Source organism: Chlamydotis macqueenii, chromosome 1 (genome assembly GCF_036417535.1).
Source record: "Chlamydotis macqueenii isolate bChlMac1 chromosome 1, bChlMac1.mat, whole genome shotgun sequence".
Taxonomy (NCBI): Eukaryota; Metazoa; Chordata; class Aves; order Otidiformes; family Otididae; genus Chlamydotis; species Chlamydotis macqueenii.
Window position 1 is genome coordinate 81,354,915 of NC_141556.1, and position 23,817 is coordinate 81,378,731.

The 23,817-nt window shown below is 37.5% G+C and overlaps 1 protein-coding gene across 1 annotated transcript in view; it reads left to right on the forward strand.

Moving 5' to 3' along the window:
• The window catches only part of CCDC91 (coiled-coil domain containing 91), a 126,177-nt gene that overhangs the window by 67,855 nt on the left and 34,505 nt on the right, over positions 1 to 23,817 (forward strand). Inside the window, exons 8-10 of the mRNA XM_086758247.1 lie at positions 6,722 to 6,814; positions 7,001 to 7,069; positions 8,860 to 9,036. Of these exons, the coding sequence (XP_086614373.1) occupies positions 6,722 to 6,814; positions 7,001 to 7,069; positions 8,860 to 9,036 (339 nt within the window). The remainder of the gene's footprint in view (positions 1 to 6,721; positions 6,815 to 7,000; positions 7,070 to 8,859; positions 9,037 to 23,817) is intronic.

Here is a 23,817-nt window from a genome sequence, read left to right on the forward strand (position 1 = left end):
AATATGCAAGGAATTGTAACTGTACTAAATCAGAATTAGTTACTAATGGCTTTAATGCAGCATTTTAACTGTAAAATAGCTCCTATCCTGTGTTATTCCATTCACTCCTTAAATTATTGTAATATATACTACGTAATCCTTCAAAAGATGCTTACCTGAAAGAAAAATGTCATAATTCCTCAGAAATAAATTTAATATATAAAAATAACAAAAAAAGACTGACTAGTTGCTATTGTGATTAAATCTGTTTACAATGTCTTCTGTGACTCACATTCCAGGAAAAAAAGAAAGATTTTTTTGATTTCTTTTTTACAGGAATCAAGAAAAACCACAGGACCTCTGTATTTATATTTGAATCTACATCAAACAATTTTCATTTGGAACCATTGCCTAGAGAACTTCTTGCAAGGCGGAAAACATTATAACCTATTTTTGAATGCCTTTTGTTTTAAGTTGATTTTCAGAAGACTCTTCTGCACCCTCTCTTGCTACTTTCCAGAGAATAGGGTAGAAATACCAGTATTTCTATCCATTTTGGAATACCACTTTTCTAAAAAGTTTGGGGTTTTCTTTTATTGGAAAACTCTTTCTTGTGTCTCATTGGGCCATCATGTCCCACTACAATTTGCTCTTCAGATTTTTTACACATCAGAATTTTGCACTTTTAACCCCATACTCCCTGTCAAAGGAATAAAAGGAAGCAAATTATAGCTTTGTCAGAAGGAGGGCTAGGTAAGCGTTCTGGGCTGTAGCAATTAGTTCAGGTAAAGTGATACATTAAAAAGCTGTGCTATTTGTTGTAAGGTAAAGGTTTTTAGATCTGGCTGACTATCTTTGCCTAGTGTTCTACTATCTACTTTGCTTTATACATAACAAGCACAATGTGAATGTGCAGCCTAGCAAACTTAACAGTAGCTGAAAACTTTGTTGTTGCACTAAAGGGTAGTTTTCATGGAGATTTGTTTTGTCCTCACACTGATTCATCCACCCGATTTCCAGCTCCGGAATTTTTATTTTTTTTTTCTTTTAAGGTTATCTGTAGTCGTGACTTCTCATCAATTTCCATTTTTGCACTTCAGTCCAGTGAGTCAGCAAGGTATATTTGTTTAATAGCAGCTGGATAGTTGGATTCAAAACCCCAGCATGTTTAGAATTTTCTTACCTGTTTTCTTGTTCTTGGATTGTTTATTAATAAAGGAAACTCTCACTTCAACTTCCATTTAAAAACTTCTTGGGCACTGTTTTGTAGTCTACACAAGTTAGATGCTTTTTTTCCAAATGTAAGGCTCCATAAGTAGGTCTCCGTCATAACTTTCACAGGAAAACTGGAATAGGCTTGATTATTTTTCATAGGACTGTTAGGTCTGATGAATTCATCAGCCTACTTACAGGAGGCTGGTCACTCTTTCTTGAAAGCTTTTATTAGGTTCACCTGTTGAAGCATGGGCAATATCCTCTTGACAGGTACAATTACCAGTTGACCTCCAACTTTGTTGTCCAGATAAGCCTAAGAGAAAGCAGCCTCTACGATGCTTGGAAATCAAAATTGAGTATACACATAGCTCAGAGTGATGTCTTAACTCTCGACACTCTTCCTGTATTCCTTTAATACTGACTGACAGTGAGAGGAACATGTTTATGATTCTTACCTATGGAAACTGGAAATGCTGGATGAAATTCATTCAGCTCACATCCTTTCTATAGCTTTTTTTTTCCTGTTAAAAAGGGGAGGGAGTTTTGACATAATTTTGCTTAGCTGTAGGCATTTATCTCAGCATATATGATCTTTAGTTCAGCAATGGTCTGCATTGTTAAGAGGCCTTGACTATAGTTGAACAAAAGTCTACAAGCTAAATAAATAAACATAAAATATCCTATTAGTTAAAAATACAAGAGTGCTTGAAAGCTCTCAAATGTGTAAGTGCTGAAGTGAAGCTGTCACCTTTTATATGTCTTTAACCTTCAACTCCCTTTAATAACTTCATCTGAAAGACCAACTGAGGAAGCACTGACTGTATATAAAGTTCATTGTGGTCATTTAGTACTACAGTCCAAAGTCATTCTGCATACATCTAGAAAATTCATATACATAATGGTTCTATAGAATAACTTCTGCTTGGAAGGTATATGGACTATTTTTAAATCTGAAGTACAAAGTTAGTTGCCCTAATTTAAAGGCTCGTTCCAGAGGGATTACAGTAGCTTGCTGTGCAGAGATAATTAAACTAACAACTTGGAATTCTATTCATACATTCATTAATAATTTCCTTTGCATTACACCTTTTTTTTTTTTTTCCAAAGTCTGGCAGAATGCTGTCATTATACAGAAGTAGCTAAAATTTCCTTGATCACTCTCAGAAGAGGGAATGTACAGAAACCTTCACTATCCGTAACTTGCCACATTTTCTGCTCAAGTGTTAATGCATAACCTAGATACCTGACTATGACTTTGAAAGATCTGTGCTTCTGCAAAAAGTAATTCAGATGACAAGGTGGTGCGTTCTTTTCTGTAAAACGCATTAATAATACCACTGAGCTCACTTTACATCATTTAAATAAGCACAGCTTTCAAGGAGATTCCATTGCTCCATGTGAGAACTAATACTTCTGTGGGGCACAGTACCTTTGAAAAAATAGAAGTTCTTGATAAGTAATTAAATTGCTTAATAATTACATGCAGAATGGAACCTTTCATCCTTTTTGTTGTATCTATGCTAACTATGCAATATGGGCTTTTTGGACTCAAGATCTGTTTCAGGGAGAAGCAGTTCATGTAATATTTTATTCTGCTTTATCTATTTCTAGTTACTTATTTCTTTTCGTATAATTTTTGTGATTTAGTAGCTTAAGGTACTTTTCTGTCTGAAAAAGAAAACTATTTGGCCAAATATAAATTCTGAAGCCAAATAAACAGTTCTTCAAGGCATTTCTTCAGGACTAGTACAAGAGAATTTGCTTTACTGAATTCTATGTACAGCTGTTGCAAACTTTGTGATGATATATGAACTTTTGGAAGTTCAGATATGAAGGTAACCATTTATAGAATAATTATTCCACATGAATAAACATTTATAATAGGAAAGGACATGCTAAGCTATTCACAAGAGGCTTTCAATCTTGAAATTATAAATTTCTGTAGGAAATGAGGATGCTATATAATCATAGAATCATAATGTAAAAGAAGTTCCATTGAAATACGCCAGAAGTCATTACAGAATCACAGAATCACAGAATTATCAAGATTGGAAAAGACCTAAAAGATCATCCAGTCCAACCATCACCAATACTTCTCAGCTAAATCATATCCCTCAACACAACATCCAAACGTTTCTTGAACACCCCCATGGTCGGTGACTCCACCACCTTCCTGAGCAGTGCATTCCAGTGCTTGACTACCCTTTCCGAGAAGTAATATTTCCTAATGTCCAGCCTGAATCTCCCCTGGCGCAGCTTGAAACCATTGCCTCTAGTTCTATCGCTGTCTACACGAGAGAAAAGGCCGACCCCTAGCTCACTGCAACCTCCCTTCAGGAAGTTATAGAGAGCTATAAGGTCTCCCCTGAGCCTCCTCTTCTCCAGACTGAACAATCCCAGCTCCCTCAGCCGCTCCTCATAAGGCCTGTGCTCCAGACCCCTCACCAGCTTCGTAGCCCTCCTCTGAACGCATTCCAGGGCCTCAATGTCTTTCTTGCAGTGAGGGGCCCAAAACTGAACACAGTACTCGAGGTGCGGCCTCACCAGTGCCGAGTACAGGGGAACAATTGTTACTAGCAATTGTTCCTGCTAGTAACACTGTTTTTGATGCAAGCCAGGATGCCGTTGGCCTTCTTGGCCACCCGGGCACACTGTCGGCTCATGCTCAGCCGAGCATCAATCAGTACCCCCAGGTCCGTTTCCTCCACACAGTCCTCCAGCCACTCCGCCCCAAGCCTGTAGCGCTGCCTGGGGTTGTTGTGGCCGAAGTGCAGGACTTGGCATTTGGTCTTGTTGAACCTCATCCCTTTGGCTTCAGCCCAGCTCTCCAGCCTGTCCAGATCCCTCTGTAGGGCCTCGCTACCCCCAGGCAGATTAGCTTTTATTTTGAAAGCATTCTAAATGTGCTCAGAAATAGTTACCTTTAGTATCTTGAAAAATAGGAACTTTAGAAAAAATAGTGTGTTTTTATGCATAGATAAAATTTTTAATACAGTTCTTGCTGAATTTCTGTGAATTCCATAAAACTAAAAATGTAATACCATGGCGATTTTCTAATCTACCAAGGAAACAGGAGATGCTAAGCTGAATCAAAGTAATCAGACTGCAGACAGCAGCCTTCATTTTTATGGTAATTGTTCATTTATTTGGCAATGTTTTTTGTAGTTACAGTGGAAGCAAAAGCAGTATATTGTGTTTTAAAGATTTCCCTTTCTGCTTCTACAAGCAGCAAACTGATTTATGTTATACTGCTGTCTACGCTTCCGTTTGTTTGATATGCTGTATCTCCATGGAACTGCTAAGTCCAGGTGTTGTTAAGCTCCTTATTACTGTACCAACCAATTGGAGTAACATTTTCTTGGTTTGTACAAAGAGTTGATCTCTGGCTTTAGTTGTGCACTCTTTGCAGTGAGGGAGATACATTTTTTTTCACTTCAGAGATGTATTAAAGATCAGAACTTTACAAGTTTCTGTGTAATAAAAAAAAAAGTTTTGGTCCCAATATCTTCATTTTTCAGAGTTGTTGGTCTGCCACAGGTTCATGAAAAGTAAACTACTTTGTAGTGAGGTTAGGATCATGCAGAAGACTGTAATCAAGAAATTGTTTTATCTGCAGGCAGAATAGACATTAGTTGTCTCCATTGGCTATGTGTACATGTTCTGTATTGTATTAATGCAAATGTCTGCATTGTTTCAGGACTTCCAGGATGGGCTTAAATGTCGTCTTATATATATATGTAAAATAAAATGTATAAAACTGCTCTGAAGTTTAAAGGCTGATAATTGTAGACTCATGGAGAACATTGTAAAGTACATCTGGTAGCTGGCCCATTATGGCAACATGAAGTATCCATACACAGTCTTCATATCTAACCTAGAAATCTGATGGTCAGAGTCGAACTGTAATTAAATGCCTGGAAGTCTTACACTAGAAATTCTGATCTTGCTGAACAAGTTGACTGCCATTCTGTTGTAGGTGTTTTAAAGGTAGAGGTGATTTTCTCTAATAAGCTCTCCTTAGAAAGTCCCTTGCTGATTATTGACTGAAGCAAATAAAGTTTGTTTTTAAATTTACATTAGTAAACTTTGATTTGTGGCATATGTCTGATAAAATATTTGCATATGTTTGTCTTCTATTGTGTAATTCTTTCAGATGAAAGTGAAATAACAGATTTGTAGTCTGTACAGTCAGTCAAGTGAAGAGTCATGGAGATCATTTAACTAATAAAGTGCATTTGTTGTTTCATCTTTGAGTTACTGGAAAAAAAATCATTTCATTAAGTGCCCCGATAGTTAAAGCTAATGTCTGAAAATACTGAGTCCACAAGAAAAGTTAGTTACACATCATTAAGTATAACCATGATGTGAATTTCACCACTCCTTCCACAGGTGTTTTCCATTAGAATATGTCTGCTCCATTCAGACCTATTTTAAGTAAATTCACAAGGAAATGCCTCTTTACATGTTTGTCCTGGAAGGGCAGATAGGTGTTTTATTTTATAAAGCAGTCTAGAAGTTTTCTATTCTATTCTTCAAATGAAAAAATGTTTTTCAGAACATAGTATTGCAATTCGGTAATGTATTTCTAGCTGCCGTTAGAGACACTTATAATTAAAACATAATAAAAATCATGAAACAGAAATTATTTTCTTAGAAATGCTGGTGAAATGGATATTTGCCTGCGTAAGTGTTTATGTAAAAATTTTATATTTGTTGTATACACATTTATTAACATAAAACTCTACTGTTTTATTAATATTATAATATATTCCCTCTTAAATAACATGTAAAAAAGATTACTGACTTGCTAGCAATTATCTCATGACAAATACCCCAACATCAATAATTTCCAGTAATAATTTTTAGTTTTGGAAAACAGTTTAGCTCTTGCAGACAAAACCTGCATCTTTCAAATGCTTTATGTTGTTTAGTGAAAAACAGAAATGGGTTGTAACTGAGAACAGTGGCAGTTTATACCTCTACATGTAGACTACCCAGTTAGTTCACATCAGTGTTCATTTTCTCCCTGAAAAAAATGTTTTGGATTACAAGAAAATTAGAAGAAAGCAGCATCCTGTCTTTCAAAGTTCATAGTATCACAAATGATTGAAAAAAATACGTTTGCCTTCTGCCCTCTATACATCTAACTGAGAGGTAGTACAAGCATAATTCAAAATCTGCAGCTATTTAAATGAAATGTTTAAATATGGTGTTACTTAGACCATCTTTATAAAATTTGCATATGTTGCTTTTATATAGTGAATTTTTTTTCAACTTCTTCCTTAATACTTCTCAGAGACTGAGAGGAAATATTAGATAATCAGGAAGCTAAACATGTCTTACATGTAATTTTTTATTTCATGACATGAAATCAATTAAAGGAGTGTTGTATATGTCATTTAACTGAATCTACATTTTAAGTCATTTTTTAAGCAACTGACAAACCTAAGTGTCTTGGATGAGTTCTTTTTTTTCTGTTTTACTAGCAGACACTGGGTACAATAATATGAATGTTTTCTCCCAATAGCATCAACGACTTCTTGACATTTTGGAAACAGAGAAGGAGGTGTTATCCAAAAAGATAGAAGCAGCTTTGATGCAGCAATCACAAAAACACAAGGTATTGCTTTTATTTACCAAAAAAAAAAAGCGCCCGATCTGTATCGTGGAGTTCATTGACAATGATCCTGTCACAGTCATTGACAGAAAGAGGAAGCTTTCTCAATCAAACACTTTGACTGTTTGAAAAGATTTTTAGCCACTCCTCTATTGTGTATTACAGTTTAATCTTCCATAACATTTACAGGAAGTGCTTGACAAATGTTTGGATGAAGAGAGACAAAGAAGTAAGGAGACTGTGGCAGCTGCTGCACAGGTATCTCTTGTTAAGTAGTAGACATACAATGTGGATTCCATGTGTGTCAGACTTAAAACTGCTGAGTTCAGCAACTCGTTCTTATTTCGTAACTAAATTTGTCAAACTCTGTGTTGTAATCCGTGTTTAAAAGAAGCTAGTTCTAAAAATCATGAGCGTATCTGCTATATCCTATGCTTTAATACAGATAGCCTATGTAACTTAATTCTAAGATAGCCTCTAAATTACTTTATAACAAGAAGTCACAATATTGCAGTTTAGTTGTTGGTGTTACCTAAATATCTGGTTTCATGGTCGTTCAGTTAACAACATCAGTATATCTTGTTTTGAAGAGCTAGGTAGCAGCTATGATGATCTTAGTAAGACAATTAGCATTATATCTTATTTAATTTTTTAAATATAGTCATTTTCAGTAAGGACAGAACTATTTTATAAATCATATAAAAATTTGGACATTTTAACAGGTTTTCAATTATTTTATTTAAGTTGATATTTGACTAAAAGTGAGTATTCGCTTTCTAAAATATTTCTTCAGTCTATTTCATTATTAAGTGCATTGGAGCTAGGACAGCAATTTTGTAAATGTTAAGCGGTCTTTCGCTTCTAATATTGATGTAGAATCCAGGACAAAATTTCAGTTGCATGTGGTGATCTGGGAAAACTAGTGATGTATGTTACCTAGCACAATTAGTTACACTATATTATCATTTCCTGTATATCTTCATATGTAGTATATGCACACTAGCTGAGCATCTCTCTGAATAATATTCATTAATACCAGATACCTCTGTTACATGGTTGATACCTGGGGGAAAATGTACGTATAATAAAATACCTTAATTTAATAGGAGATTTTTTTAACTTACATTTTTATTGTATTTTATAAATGTCTAAATAAATAAATCAAGTCCCAATGTATTGCAAGAAACAGTTTTATTTATAAAGTGTAGGTATTTGAGGAACCCAGTATTTCTTGCCATTTATAACTTCACTTGACCAGTTCCATAATCACCACCAAAGGGCATTGGAAAGATCTGTAAGCTTATTAAAACAGAAGGGGATGTGGATGTGATTTGTCAGCCCATGATTGTTTATTTTGAACTTCAGCCTGCCCTTATTTATTTGTAAATATTATGCAATGATTGACTTGTTGATAAAAATACTTGTGTGACTTAGCATGTGTAGGGCTGTCCTTGTTACTTCAAATTCAGTGTATCTTCTGATGATTTAATGTAATAGTTGAATATAAACATTGGGAAAAAAAAACAAAACCAAAAAGATTAAACAGTACTTCTTTGTAGAATGCATAACTAAGGAGCTTTGGGAGGAAAGATGCATTAGTTATAAGTATGTATTGGCTACTTTGCCACAGAAGGCACTCAGACTGTTTCTGAACTTCAGATACTTATAGATAAGAGCAGAAATACCTCATATATAGGAATATCAAGCAATGTAGGGAGACCTATGATGTACCTACTCTTACGTAGTTTCTGCTGCATGTTTTTTTTTGTGTTGGCATTAAGCAAACTAGTTATGATGCACTGTGGTTTCAGTAGGTGGGAATTTAAGATCGTTGCTTGTAACTTTCTTTTTCTTTCTGTAACTGCGAAGTCATTGTCCAGTGGTAATACCTGCTTGGTAGCATCGTAGGATAAATTTAAGCCCATAGCTCAGAAATGAAAATAATGGTGTCCCATATCTTGTCAGCTCATATATCTCATTAGAAGAAGTAATATATTGAGTTAGGCACCCATGTTTGATAATTTATTTCTGCTTGATTTGTTTCAAAGGCTGAAAAAGAAGTTGTGCAGGAGGCTGTTCTGAAAGCAGTAGAGGAGGAGAGGAAAAATATGGAGAAGATTCATGCAGAAGAAAGAAAACTGTGGGAAGCAGAACGTGACAGGCATGAAGAGAAGATTGCCCAGGCTGTCTGTGAAGCCATGCAAGAGCAAAGAAAGCATAATCAAGTTAGTATATTTCACCTTTCCGTTGCCCTGCTATGTGTATTTTATTTTTTCTTTTGAATGTCTTCTGGTAGATTTTCTGTGACATCTTTCGTTCATCATTGCACCTAGTTAATATTTGCAATGCACAGCAATCTTGTTAGTTTATCTTCATCTAGACTATGTGTATGGAGACAAGTTGGCACATTCAGAACAAAATTCCTGCGACCTTTTTAGGTACGTATCTTGAAATTTGATGAATCATGCTCTCTAAGCGCCTGGTTTTGTCCACTGATTTCCAAAGGAGCCCAAAATGACTAGCTCATATACTGGCATTTGTATTGAAGACAGTTTACGTGACTTTTTATTTTTTTATACTTATGGAAGAGAAAAGTTGTAATATTTATTCCTTATTTTGCTGGAATTATGTTATCTCTCTTAGTATAAAGGTACTTTTCTAAGACAAAAAATAGAGTAGGTTCAAAATAGAGAGTGTGTTATAAAAATTGGAAACCTGAAGCAGTAATGAACCAGAAATGTTTCAAGAGTTACTTTTTGAAGACATGCTTCTATAAGGATAATTGTACATCACTTAATAAAAATTGAGAGGGACATTCCCAACACTGGTTTTAAAAAGTGTAGGAATTACAAATTAAATATGTTATAATAGCAGTTAAATTACTGTTCTAAAAATTGCATTTTGTAGTCTCTGATGCTGGAAATATTTGGAGGAACAACCTGTAAATTCACTGATTTCTTGGTGGCATACTTGAATGTTATAGTCTGAAGAATTTTAAATACAATATGTTTCATTCAGGTGTTGGAACTTGATATTACTATATTTTTTCTGTCCTGAATAACAACAACAACAAAAAGGGCTTTAGAATTTGAAGTAAAATTGAAGTAAAATAGCATATCACAGAAGTTTACAAATCAACTCTTTGGAAACAGACCCCATTTTCTTTTCCAGCATTAAACAGAATGATTAACCTCATACCTAATCAACTGCACAAAAAGTTGATTTTTTTTTATACTGTTGTGGTTTTGTTGGGTGAGGGGGCGCTAAGGTGGTAGCTTCTGTAGGAAACTGCTAGAAGTTGCTCCCCTTTGTTCAGTGGACTCGGCCAGGCCTAGGGCAAACCTGCTGCTGGCCAAGGCTGAGCCAATTGGTAGCAGAATGTTCCGTGATAACGCCTCTGCGATAACGTATTTAAGAAGGGGAAAACAGGAAAAAAAAAAAAAAAAGAAGAGAAGATGTGAAGAAGCTGAGCAGGGGCAGAGGCACAGAACGGGAGGCGCAGGCCTCGTGGGCCTTGCAGGCCTCACCCTCTGGCCTCTCGCCAGGCGGCCGACTGGGCCCGATTCGGCCTGGGCCAGCTGCAAGAAGTGGAGAGGAGATGAGCTGGATCATGTGAAGAGATCCTGAGAGGCATCTGCCAGCCTGTTGTGAAGAACTTTTCTTGTGAGAGGAACAGCTGCAGATGCCAAGGTCAGTGAAGAAGGAGGGGAAGGAGTAATGCGGCTCCTGGCCAAGATTCCCCTGCAGCCTGTGGTTATGACCATGGTGGAGCAGGTTGTCCCCCTGCAGCCCATGGAGGTCCACGGAGGAGCAGAGATCCACTTGGAGCCCGTGAAGGACCCCACATTGGGGGGAGGTGGATGCCTGAAGGCAGCTGTGGCCCATGGGGGCCCACTGGGACCGCCGTTCTGGAGGGACTGCACCCTGTGTAAGAGATGACCCATGCCAGAGCGGTTTCAGGAAGGACTGTGGCATAGGGTGGGACCCCACAATGGAGCAGGGGAGGAATGTGAGGAGTTCTTCCCCCAACCATGAAGCAGTGGCGTAAAACAACACGTGATGAACTGACCACAACCCCCATTCCGTCTTCCCCGCTGTGCCGCTCGGGGGCGGGGGAAGGTAGTAAAGATAATGTTAAGCTTGGGAAGAGGGAGGGGTGGGGGGAAGTTATCTTGTTCTCTGTCTCATTATCCTGCTGTTTGTAGTAATAAATGAATAGTTTTCACCAAGTCTAGTCTGTTTTGCCCGTAACAGTAACTTTAAGGATTTTCTCCCTGTCTTTATCTCAAACCTCAAGCTGTTTTTCTTATATTATCTCTCCCTGTTCTCTTGGAGGGTGGGGGGAGTGAGAGAGAGACTGCGTAGTCTGGTCCCGATGGGGGCTGAACTACGACGTATGCTAACTCATTATTACACTGTGTTGCTTACATTTCTAGGGTAAATAGAATAATTTACTTTGTGTATAGCTTGTTTACTTCTGAATTTAAAAGTATCAAGTGGTTAAGATGTTAGCTTTCAAGACTGTAATTTTGCTATACTGATAAGCCTTCAGGCACTCAAACTCTTCTTTACAACAAAAAGATAATCAGCTAACTTCCAAGCTAAATTCAAGCTGAGAACAATTGCTCAGGATTTAGTTAAATAAAAATCATATAGTCTATCCAGAATGAGAAGTGGTGCCAATGGTGTAGAGGATCTGTTAATAGAAAGGAGAGCAATAAGTAGTTGTTTATTACAATAACGAAAAAGACAGCAATTTTATAGCTAATGAAGAGATTAATAAGAGGGTGGCTTTGGTAATGAAGTTTGTGGAGAATTTTGATGAATCCTGAAGATCTTTGGTGAAGGAGTGCCATAGCTGGATGCATGAGATTGGCCAGGGTTCTATATTTATGGATTTGGGGAGCATGTAAAATGTCCCAGGGGTGGGAGAGTGGTGGATTACATTGACGTGGTGACTCGCGGTAGGTTTCCCTTCCCTATAGAGTGTACTACCAGAGTTTCTTGTTGTTGCTATTGCCTTTGAAGTTGTCACAAGAGAGAATGATAATTAGAAGAAGTTTAATATTGGAGGATGTATTCTTTCAGACAAAGTCTTAAATATCCTGAGATGGTAGTGCTTTTCTGAGGAAGAAATTCAGGCCTTTCAAAATGGCAGGTTTTCAGCTCAAGCTGCTGGTTGATCAAGTAGTTGATAGTGTTGGAGTATCTAGTGGTGTACTTGTTGTGACGGTGAGTAGCACTGAGATATTGGAGAGTGTTTAATTGTCCTGTAAATATCTTGCTCTTGATGTAGTGTTATGGCATCAGTTTTAGTACTGAGTAGCTCTGACAGCTTTGATAGTAACAGGAATAATTTATATTATTCAGTTATAACATATGATGATTTCTCCTTTGAGTTAGGTTCATTTGTCAAACACCTAAACTATTTTCAATTAAGGAAAATGGAGATTTTTCTTGAGATTTCCAAAATTCTCTCAAACAAATATATATCATATTTGATATTACACGCTTTCTCCTCTGATTGATGAGTACAAATTCTTTGGGGAAGATGTAATTTCATGTAGAAATTTGTTTCTTGCAGAAATTTTCACTTGTTACCTCTGCTAAGAACTTGCCTTCCTCCTTTAGGCCATTACTATTATAAAACTATAATAACAAGCTATTATGACAACTATTAATTTTTTCTGTCTGACAACGAAAGAAGTCCTGCAGAGCTAATGTCCTAACTGATAGCTTTTATACCGTGTCAAAAGTGACTTTGCTTTAGCAATGAAAAACACTTGGACTATAGGCAGTTTGTGTGTGGATATTAATTTTTTTGGGTAGAGCCTTCCGCTCAAAGTTGTCTCTTATTTATATATTTTTACTATAACATTTATCTTTCAAGAGCTGTAACTGCACTATTTACTTTCTTGGAATTATTGTTTAGACAACATAATCTGTCAAGTCAGCTCTGTAATGGCCAAAAGTAAAACGTACAGGCTAACATTTTAGACAATGAAATGTAAAACAATGGCTGTGTAACACTTGCCTCATTTAATTCTTTATACTGTGGTGTATAATTATTTATGCTTCCTGCTTCAAAATTGTCACCTGATAGTGTTGTTATGTTTAGTACCAAGTAATGAAAAAACTGAGTGTAGTTGAATGTAAGTGAACGTGCAGAATAATCTTTTGGTATCAGACCTATAAAAAAAGAGCAGTACTGTTATTTCAAGAAAGAGAACTAACTTTCTGTAACACATTTATATGATGAAAATGAAGGAAAATACATCTATGTGTTGTGATATGAATTTGTTGGCTTCTCCTTTGCCTTCTAGACCAGAAAATTTGTTTAGGAGTTTTGATTCTTTGTTTTAAAGGAGTAATTTACCATCCACTAATTTTCTTTATAAAATAAAATATGTTATTTTTTTCAACAGTTTTTAAGTGCATATACCTTGTAGAACTTAATTTTGTATGAGAAAGCAATTGGAAAAAACATTCAAGTTAGTTAACTTTGGCGATTGCTTTGGCAATTTTAGCATAAGAACAATAAAGCTTTGAAGATCACAGTTCTGCTGAATCAGGTGGTGAGATTTCCCTTCATCTTCTAAATAATTTGTTTAAAAGAATTAAAAAATGAATGTTTACTGTGCAGGGATGATACAGGGGTATTTTTAGACATTTGTTGTTGTTGTTGTTGCAGAGTGGCCAGGAAGGAGAGCCATAGTGGATGCAGGTCTGGAAGGTTTATGAAGATTACTTCTACTTGTTAACTATTCATGCTTGACAAGACTTTGTCCTAATAATTGTTTGTCCTCAGTCAGATAGATATTGAGTCTGCAGATAAGGAGATGATACTTCCATGTAAGATTAATTTTATTAATTTAACATTGCCAGAGAAAAATCTGGGGACTTGGAGACAGTTTAATAAATAGCTCATGATTAATATAAAATGTCTTGTTATCATATAGGAAACAGCAGAGTAAAGATAAACTTACAGTGCAAGTAGGAACTAAGACATACTGAGTTAATGTTTTAGCTTGATGGAGCAACCTTGACATGCCCCCTTCTCTTTTTTCTTTTCTTTTCTTTTTTTTTTTTTTTTAAGACATTAAAGGATTAAAGTAACATGAATATTGCATTTGTTTTCATGAAAGCTTTGACTGTTCCAGTGACTTGGGGTCTTTACTTACAGACATGAGATTTTTATTTAAATTGAAGATATTATTCTTTGAAGCCTTATAACTCTGAAGGGATAAATGAGATATATTGTATCACCAAGGAAATGGTAGAAGTTTTTTCTAGAGCACTGTCTCAAGAGGCTGTAAGGTATTAGACGTCCAAAAGACTTTCCTTTTGTTTGAGACTGACAGCGCCTTCAGGTTTTATACATGTGTTATCCAGGTGCTTAATGCTTTTATAAAAGAGATATTTTGGTTTTGTTGTTCAGAAGAGGATTCTTAGTTTGGGGGAGGGTCGGCTTGCATTTTAAATTAGGGAGAATAAGCTCTCCTTCTTGAAAGAAATGAGTAGTCTTTTGATTAAAGATAATGTTCATTCGCACAGTAACGTCATGATCCTTTTACAGCACATTGAGAAGTCCTTATAGCTGAGGAACTCATATATTCAGCAGGCTAGATGTAGCCTGGCATGTCTCCAGGTTGTTTTGGGTTTTTTTTCTATTTTGATACATTATATGACATTTTTTACAGTGGCAACTTCCCTGCAAGGAGAGTTAAATATGTCTGGTAGTTGTCAGTGTTGAGAAAAATGGTTGGTGAAATTCTTCCACTAGAATGTTTTTTCTAGAACACTTACTTGAGTAAAGAAATGGTTGCCCTCTAGATAAGGAGAAACTGTAATAGGTAATTTGACTGAAGCAGAAGCTTTTTCCCCAGAATTCAAAAATGCAGTGAAGTTTCTGGGGTACAACTATAAAATTCAGTAAAAAAGCAATGGACAGTGCTCTCCATTGTGATCTTCTTTCAGCTTGTTTTTACTCTTTGAAAAAACTAAAATCCAAAAATTCTTTGGGGATATAGGATGATGAGATCCATACAATTTTGGATTTATAATTAGTGGACAATACAGAGTAGCTATAGCAGTATCATAGAATCATAGAATGGTTAGGGTTGGAAGGGACCTTCAAAGGTCATCTAGTCCAACCCCCCTGCAAGGAGCAGGGACATCCCCAACTAGATCAGGTTGCCCAGAGCCTCATCCAACCTGGCCTTGAATGTTTCCAGGGATGGGGCTTCCACGACCTCTGTGGGCAACCTGTTCCAGTGTTCTGCAACCCTCATTGTAAAAATTTTTTTCCCAATACCTAATCTAAATCTACCCCGCTCTATTTTAAAACCATTACCCGTTGTCCTATCACAACAGGCCCTACTGAACAGCCTTTCCCCATCTTTCTTGTAGGCCCCCTTGAGGTACTGGAAGACCGCTATCAGGTCTCCCCAGAGCCTTCTCTTCTCCAGGCTGAACAGCCCCAACTCTTTCAGCTTGTCCTCATAAGAGAGGTGCTCCAGCCCTCTTATCATCTTTGTGGCCCTCCTCTGGACCTTCTCCAACTGGTCCATGTCCTTCTTGTGTTGGGGGCTCCAGAACTGGACACAGTACTCCAGGTGGGGTCTCACCAGGGCAGAGTAGAGGGGGAGAATCACCTCCCTCGACCTGCTGGCCACGCTCCTCTTGATGCAGCCCAGGATGCGGTTGGCCTTCTGGGCCGCAAGGGCGCATTGCCTGCTCACATTGAGCTTCTCATCCACCAGCACACCCGAGTCCTCCTCCTCAGGGCTGCTCTCAATCCATTCTCCGCCCAGCCAGTATCTGTGTTTGGGATTGCCCCGACCCACGTGCGGGACCTTGCACTTGGCCGTCTTGAACTTCATGAGGTTGGCACAGGCCCACCTCTCCAGCCTGTCAAGGTCCCTCTGCATGACATCTTTCCCCTCTAGCATGTCGACAGCACCACACGACTTGGTGGTGTTGGCGAACTTTGAGTGTGCACTCTATCCCACTGTCCATGTCACCGACAAAGATATTGAACAGTGCTGGTCCCAGTACTGCCACCTGAGGAATGCCACTCGTCACTGATCTCCAAGTGGACACTGAGTCATTGAGTGCAACTCTTTGAGTGCTGCCATCCAACCAATTCCTTATCTACTGAGTGGTACATCTGTCAAATCCATGTCTCTGCAGTTTAGAGACAAGGATGTTGTGTGGGACAGTGTCAGGTGCTTTGTACAAGTCCAGGTAGATGATGTCAGTTGCTCTTCCCTTATCCACTGGTGCTGTAACCCCTGCCAGCCTGGATGCGGTTGGCTTTCTGGGCCACAAGCACACATTGACAGCTCGTGTTGTGCTTCTAATTCACCATCACTCCCAAGTCCTTCTCCTCAGGGCTGCTCTCAATCCATTCCCCGCCCAGCCTGTATTTGTGCCTGGGATTGCTCCGACCCAGGTGCAGGACCTTGCACTTGGCCTGGTTGAACTTCATGAGGTTGGCACGGGCCCACCTCTCCAGCCTGTCAAGGTCCCTCTGGATGGCATCCCTCCCTTCCAGTGTGTCGATGGCACCACACAGCTTGGTGTCGTCAGCAAACTTGCTGAGGGTGCACTCTATCCCACTGTCCATGTTGCCGACAAAGATGTTGAACAGGGCCGGGCCCAGCACGAACCCCTGAGGGACGCCACTCGTGACCGGTCTCCACATGGACATTGAGCCGTTGACCACCACTCTCTGAGTGCGGCCATCCAGCCAACTCCTTATCCACCGAGTGGTCCGTCCATCAAACCCATGTCTCTCTAGTTTAGAGAGAAGGATGTCGTGTGGGACAGTGTCAAAAGCTTTGCACAAGTCCAGGTAGATGATATCCGTTGCTCGTCCCTTGTCCACCGATGCTGTCACCCCATCACAGAAGGCCACCAAATTGGTCAAGCATGATCTGCCCTTGGTGAAGCCATGTTGGCCGTCACCAACCACCTCCTTGCTCTCCATGTGCCTTAGCATGGTTTCCAGGAGAATCTGCTCCATGACCTTGCCAGGCACAGAGGTGAGGCTGACCGGCCTGTAGTTACCTGGGTCTTCCTTATTCCCCTTTTTAAAAATTGGGGTTATGTTCCCTCTCTTTCAGTCATGAGGGACCTCACCAGACCGCCACGATTTCTCAAATATGATGGCCAGTGGCTTGGCAACTTCATCCGCCAGTTCCCTCAGGACCCGCGGATGGATCTCATCAGGTCCCATGGACTTGTGCACCTTTAGGTTCCTCAGATGATCCCGAACCTGCTCTTCGAGTACAATGGGCGGCTCTTCATCCTCGCAGTCCCTGCTTGCACCTTCTACAGCTTGGGTGGTGGGACAAGAGCTCTTATCAGTGAAGACTGAGGCAAAAAAGTCATTGAGAACCTCAGCCTTCTCCATGTCCTGGATAACCAGGACACCAGTTCCCTTCCGGAGGGGGCCTACATTTTCCCTGGACTTTCTTTTGTCCCCTACGTACCTATAAAAGCTCTTCTGGTTGCATTTTATATCCCTGGCCAGATTCAGTTCTGTCAGGGCTTTGGCCTTCCTCACCTGATCCCTGGCCACTCGGACCGCTCCTTGTAGACCTCCCAGGCTACCTGTCTCCGTTTCCACCCTAGCTACTGTAGCTATAATTCTATCATGCACAGAGCTGTCTGCATGGTAGTTGTCATTATCAAAGCTAAATACTCAGTTACATAAATGAGATTAAATCAGGGAGGAGGAGAAGTAGCAAAACAAGCTAAAGAGAATTCATGCATCACAATTTTTGTTTTAAAAAAAAAATTCATTGAAAGTAAAATGAAAGCTAGCAGCTGCAGGGTAAGCCCTGGAAATTTACGTCCATATCATAGCTTGAAATAAATAACTCTCCTAAAGCACTCAAAGCAAAGAATCACCTTTGTAATTTCCTGAAGGCTTAAATTTAAAATACTGTGTTTACCTACTGTAGTTTACCCTATATTCTCAAGGGAGAAAGTGCCTGAGTTCATCATTGCCATAATCCACACACCAGATACATTAGACTCAAGTGTTCTGAAGGCTGCAAATAATTTAAAAAAAAAAATCACAACTTTAATTTATTTTAAAAAATAACATAAACTCTGCTTCCTCTTGGACATAAGCAAAAGCACTAAGGCAAAATGATCTTACCAATGGGAAAGTATTTCAGGAAAACTGAGGCTGCAGTGTTTCATTCAGCCAAGCCACAACTGAGATATACTGAGATACACAAAGACAAAATATTTTTGCAGGAAAAGTTAACTAAAAGGCTTATGAAAAAAAAAAAGGTGAACTTCCCAGTAGTCTTTGTTGAGTAAATCTCTAAGCATTCAAGAAAATTGAGTATGTTTACGCTCCCGAGGGTTCATGTGGTGGTGTTCTTTGCAGAACAATAAATTTGTAACTTGTTATCTTGGAATATATTAATACAGTTTTACTGACAAACATCTAAATAGTTAAAAAAATTGATTCTTCTGTACTGTATGGACTTCACAGTGTGTTTAATGTTTTTCCCTTAATTTATGAGTACCAGTATATGCCATTGCTTGGAAGGTAAAAGCAAAATGTCTAGTACACAAGTTACTTGATCCTAAAAAAATGAAGGGCTACTTACCTGCTACATTATTAAATCTTTTTTTTTGTGTTCTTGCTCATTTGCTTGAGGGAGTGCTTCTGTTAATGGTTTTGGCAAGCTGAATCGTTTTGTATCGAATGTCTTAAGGATTTCCACACCCAGTTATATGTAAGTGAACAAAAGATATATAAGTGAAAACATGAAGGCGTTGGCTGTATACTTAAAGAACTAGCTTTTCTTTCTTTTCTGCTATTGCTTAACTTAACTGTTAAATTTTTGTTGAAAAATATTATTTGTCTAAGTAATTTTCCTCATTGCCCTATATTTGAGAAGGTTGCAAGAACTAATAAATAAGAACCAATTATCTAAAAAGTTGTTTCCCATTGTAGCTTTCAGTCAGATTTATTAGCTGTAGAATGGCCCTTTCTTAGTCCTACAATCTGTAAAAAACACTTCTTTTTTTCTTGTGTGCCAAATCAGTAGGTGTATAATGAATTCTTTGGAGGATAGTATGAGGAAAAAAGAAAATATATGTGACTTATACATTTGTCTTATCTTTTTATTGTCCAGTAAGACTGCTTTTGCAGATAGATTCCCTGACTTGTCTTTTTTAGGTGTCAAAACTGTGCGATTTTGTTTATTGACACCACAGTTTCCTTACCTTAAAAAAACAGAGAACACTGAGTGCAAGTGCATGCCCTTTCCCTGATTTTAAAATCTGTGAATGAATTTCATATTGTGAATCTATTTTCTTCATTTGTTGTACACAGTAGTCTTCAGGATTGTCCTTGCAGAACTTTCTCCTTTGATATCCTGTAATCTTTGATATCCTGTCTGTTAATCTCTTTCATACATACACTTTCTCCTAAGCTTCTTATATGTAAACATGCATTCAACTGCTATTCTCATAATGATGGTGCAAAAATCTGTTTCTTCTTCTGCCACTTCAGGTGATGTGCTACATGATGTTAAGATATTTCCTACAACTTTATTATGAAATCATTGTACTGTTTGTAAAATATAACTGTTTACATGTTACTTGTCATTTAGGCATTATATCTATAAGAGATGAGATATCATAGGTACAATTTTCATCCAACCTCCCACTTTTCCTGTAGTTTTATTAATGCATCTTTTTTTTCTATCTTAAAAAAGTATAGTTTGTCCTTTCAGAATACTGCCATAATGATCACTTTCCAGACGTTTACTTTGGGCTTTCCAGACATCTGTCTTTGTTAAGTAGGCTATAAACTGCCTTTTGTCTCTGCTCCAGAGTTTGCTTTTGTCCCTTTTTCATCATTATTCACTCTATTTATAGTATTTGTTACTAGAAGATCAACTTTTACCTCTAAAATGTTCATCACTTTCCCTTCTTTTATGATGCTTTTGTACAGTTTTGGAGGATTTCTACGTGACATGTAATATTAATTTAATTTCCTTAAATAAGTCCAGAATTCTTCTCATCTGTGATATACAAAGCATTGAGTGCGTTGCCAGCTAAGGGAATACAAAATAGTATCAGTTTATCGGTCTTTCTTTGTCTGTTTGTTATTTGTTTCATCTTATACATAGGTTGCAGAATCCTATGGGGGAAGCAGAGTTTTAAATACTCCACATGCTGTGTTTCTGAAGTACTCAGCAAAATGGCATATTTGGTATTGCAATTCCAGGAATAATTTTGTTAGATTTTGTAGGATTTTGATTGGGTGGGAGAGTTTTTGGAAGAAAAAAAAATATATTTTTTCAGCAGCAGGCTTGGACTATGTAAAATTGCTGTTCATGTTCAATATCTTGTGGATTCATATAAGAAGTATTAGCAAGTCCAGTGTTTATGGAGCCCATGGTGATTCCATAAGGGCACAGAAAAGCACTTTTCATTTAAAAAAAAAAAGTTATATAATCTCAAGTGTGTGAGGAAGCACACAACTTAGTAGCACTGAGTGGAAAGAGATCCCTACCATGAGATCGGTTTATTTTTAATATGCTTGCAAAGTCTGGAAAAGGAGTAGGCCAATGCATGCAGACTTTAACCATGTCTGACTTCAGAAGTAGTTTGTAGTAGTTTATAACCACAGACATTATAATTTGAGGGTTACTATTTTCTGAAAAACCACTAACATTGCAATCTGGTTGTATTTCCTAGATAAAATTTAGTACTGCCACCTGATCCTTGTGTGGAAACAAAAGAATTTTCCTATATAATTGCAAGCCATCTTGTGGCTTGCCCTTTTTTTTTTTTTTTTTTAATACTGACAGTTTTCTGCTATATACAGTACACTGGTTTTGCTTTCTGTCTTCCTGCAGATATGTATATTGTGATAATGTGGTTGTGATTCCTAACATATGGTTGAATACAATGTGTCAATTGAGTACTTGAATAACTTTATTTTATATTTTGTTAAATATTCTAATATTCTAACTGGTGTCAAGCACATGTATATAAAGTCCAGTAAAGAAGCTAACCTTGTGACTATACTGTAGTGCTCCAGCCTCTGACCAGATATTTAAAAAAAAAAAAAAAAAAAAAAGAAAAGAAAAACGAGGGGATGGGGGGAAGAGTCACACCTCAAGTGCAGTTTGTGGAGTGCTCTTCCTTAGATTCTTATGGGAAACTGGACTTTCCCGTTTTCTTGAACCTATTAAAAAAACCACTAAAATCCTCAAATAGTACTGTACCCTTTTTAGCTAAAGATTAAATAAGGGCCAATTTTTACATTTGCAACCAAAATCTAAATTAGGATAAAATCTAAAAGTAGATATAGCATAACAGGAAAGAGCAAAGAAAGAGATGAAGGAAAAGTAAGCACATATGCTGACAGGATGTACATGCAGCTAAGACTTTGTTAAACAGTAGTAATAGGTAATATCAGAATTTAAATAATCTTTGTATCAGTTAATAATATACTGTAATGATTGACAGAAATAGAGTGATGACAGATAGTGACTTTGAGAACTTAGAGGAGAGCACTTCATGAAAGCTTATATAGAAGGAGTGAAGATTCTTTCCACAGAAGGAGAAAATAATATCACTGATTAATTCGAAGGACAGAGCAAAAATACATGACTGAGTTGGCTACGGGACTGTGTGCTGTTTGCTCTTTGAAGCCTTCTGAAAACTGGATGGAAATGATAAAAGTATTTTCTTCCCAGTTCATTGATAACACAGCAAAGCTGTGTTTTGATAGTCTTGAGTGATCTGTCATTGTTAGACAGAGGTCTATGTTTGCCCATTGTGAGCTGTGAGTTATTGGCAGTGCAGACTTAATCAACCAGTTCAGTAGTGTTGTTGGTGGTTGTAGTGTCTGTTTTTTAAGACATAAGCCTGAGAAGAAAGCTATGTGTTTTCTTGTACTGTATAACTTCTCCTGAATTAAGTGAGCAGGATAATGTTTAAACTCAGTTGAGAAACAGACATTCAAATCACAGAGAAGGAGAACCGTATTATTTATCCTAAAGTATGGTTGGTGAGGTTTAATCACCAAAAATATGAAGTGTTCTGGAGTATTACCAGCAGTATGGTAAATACAAATGTTGAGATGAAACCCGATAAAGTGCCAGTCTTTGTTTACAATCATAGAAGATTTTCCCATCCGATGGCTACATGATCCATCTGTTGAATACCATTGTCATGGCAAACTGTGACTGTTGAGATAATTTTCAGGTGATAAGTATTGTTAACATGTATCTGAAATAGTAAGATTTCAGTTTGGGTTTTTTATGTACATTATATTAATTATGTATTATGAAGTAATAAATGTTTATATATTTGGAAGATACATCAGTGCTTCTTTTGGTTAACTAGAATGTGGTAGGTGAATCACAGAATCATTTAGGTTGGAAAAGACCCTTAAGATCATAGAGTCCAACCATAAACCTAATGCTACCAAGTCCACCACTAAACCATGTTCCTAAGCGCCATGTCTACACATCTTTTAAATACCTCCAGGGATGGTAAATTGACCACTTCCCTGGGCAACCTGTTCCAGTGTTTGGTAACCCTTTCAGTGAAAATTTTTGTCCTAATATCCAATTTAAACCTCCCCTGGAGCAACTTGAGGCTGTTTCCTTTCATCGGGTCTTGTCTAACCTAAATGATTCTGTGATTCTGTGGATGATGGATCCTATCTAATATGTTAGCATATAGCAAAAGATACAGTTAGAACTTAGTTTAGTTCTTTCGTCCTTGGCCAGTAGAGATTAGGCGGGAGGAGGGGGTGGAGAAAAGCAAGGGGGAGGGGGCGGGGGGAGACACCAAAGAATAGATCAACCTTCCCCACTCCCAGAAATTCAAGTTACAAAATACAAATATGTGTCATAAAAGATCTGTATTACTCTGCAGTGAAGCAAACCTACGGGCACCTGCCAGTAACACAGTGTTAGGTTTAATCAGCAAACATTATTAAAGAAGATTGTCCATGTATACTTACTTTTCATTTTCAAAAAGTTTTGATTTTAAAAAAATCATCTATGTGAATAAGTACACTAGAAGTCTTGGTGTGTTCCTTTTGAACCATTGTTTTTGCAATTTCATTTTTTTTTTTAATTTCCATTTTTTTTCTATGGCTGCGTTGCCTTGCGTTTTGTGGAAGTCTGCACTTGGAGGAAAATTGAGGTTCTTCTTTTCCATGTGCTACCCTCCAAACCCTTCCTCAGAGCATCTGTAACACAATCTCAGTAACTATCTGTTTTGCTCACCCATTTATTTTATTGTGCACTGGATCCTCAGTTCAGCTCTCTCTGGTGGATGCCTGTAGTGCAGTAATAAGGGAAGTGAATTTTGGTCTACAGCAAAATAATATAACAATATTATTTAAAATTTCTGAGAATTGCAACAGTTACCAGGTTTTCTTCTCCATTTTTAATGTATTTTTGAAGGGCTGTGGAGCTTCTTGCAAAAAAAAAAACCAAAAACAAAAACAAAAAAATCCACCCAAACTTATTTATATTCTAAAGAAGTCATATATCTGAATAGCTATAAAGAATACAAATATGTTGTATTTTATTATTTAAAAAGAAAAATAAATTTCATCCTATGAAATTCTAATTACAGCTTACTGTTTATGCTAAATGTGAATGCACTAAGGAAGCTTGGTGATACTGTTAATAGAAGTGTGTTCCACAAGTCCCTCCTTCATTCTGCAGGTGTACCACTAGCGTTTCTCCTAGTTTCACTTTTGAATATATAGCACAAAAGCATAGGAATTGCAAAAGCCACTAACTGATTGCTAAGACACTCTTATTGTCCCTCTTGTTCTCCCCTCCAAGTCATTGAACACTCTGTTGTTATTTTTACTGGATGTTTTGTAATTTTCTGAAAATGTTCCATTTTTGTATGGTTCATTTTCAGGAATCTTTTTTTTCCTTAATTTTGGCAATAAAACACTTGGCTAAATAATGTTATTACTTATGTCA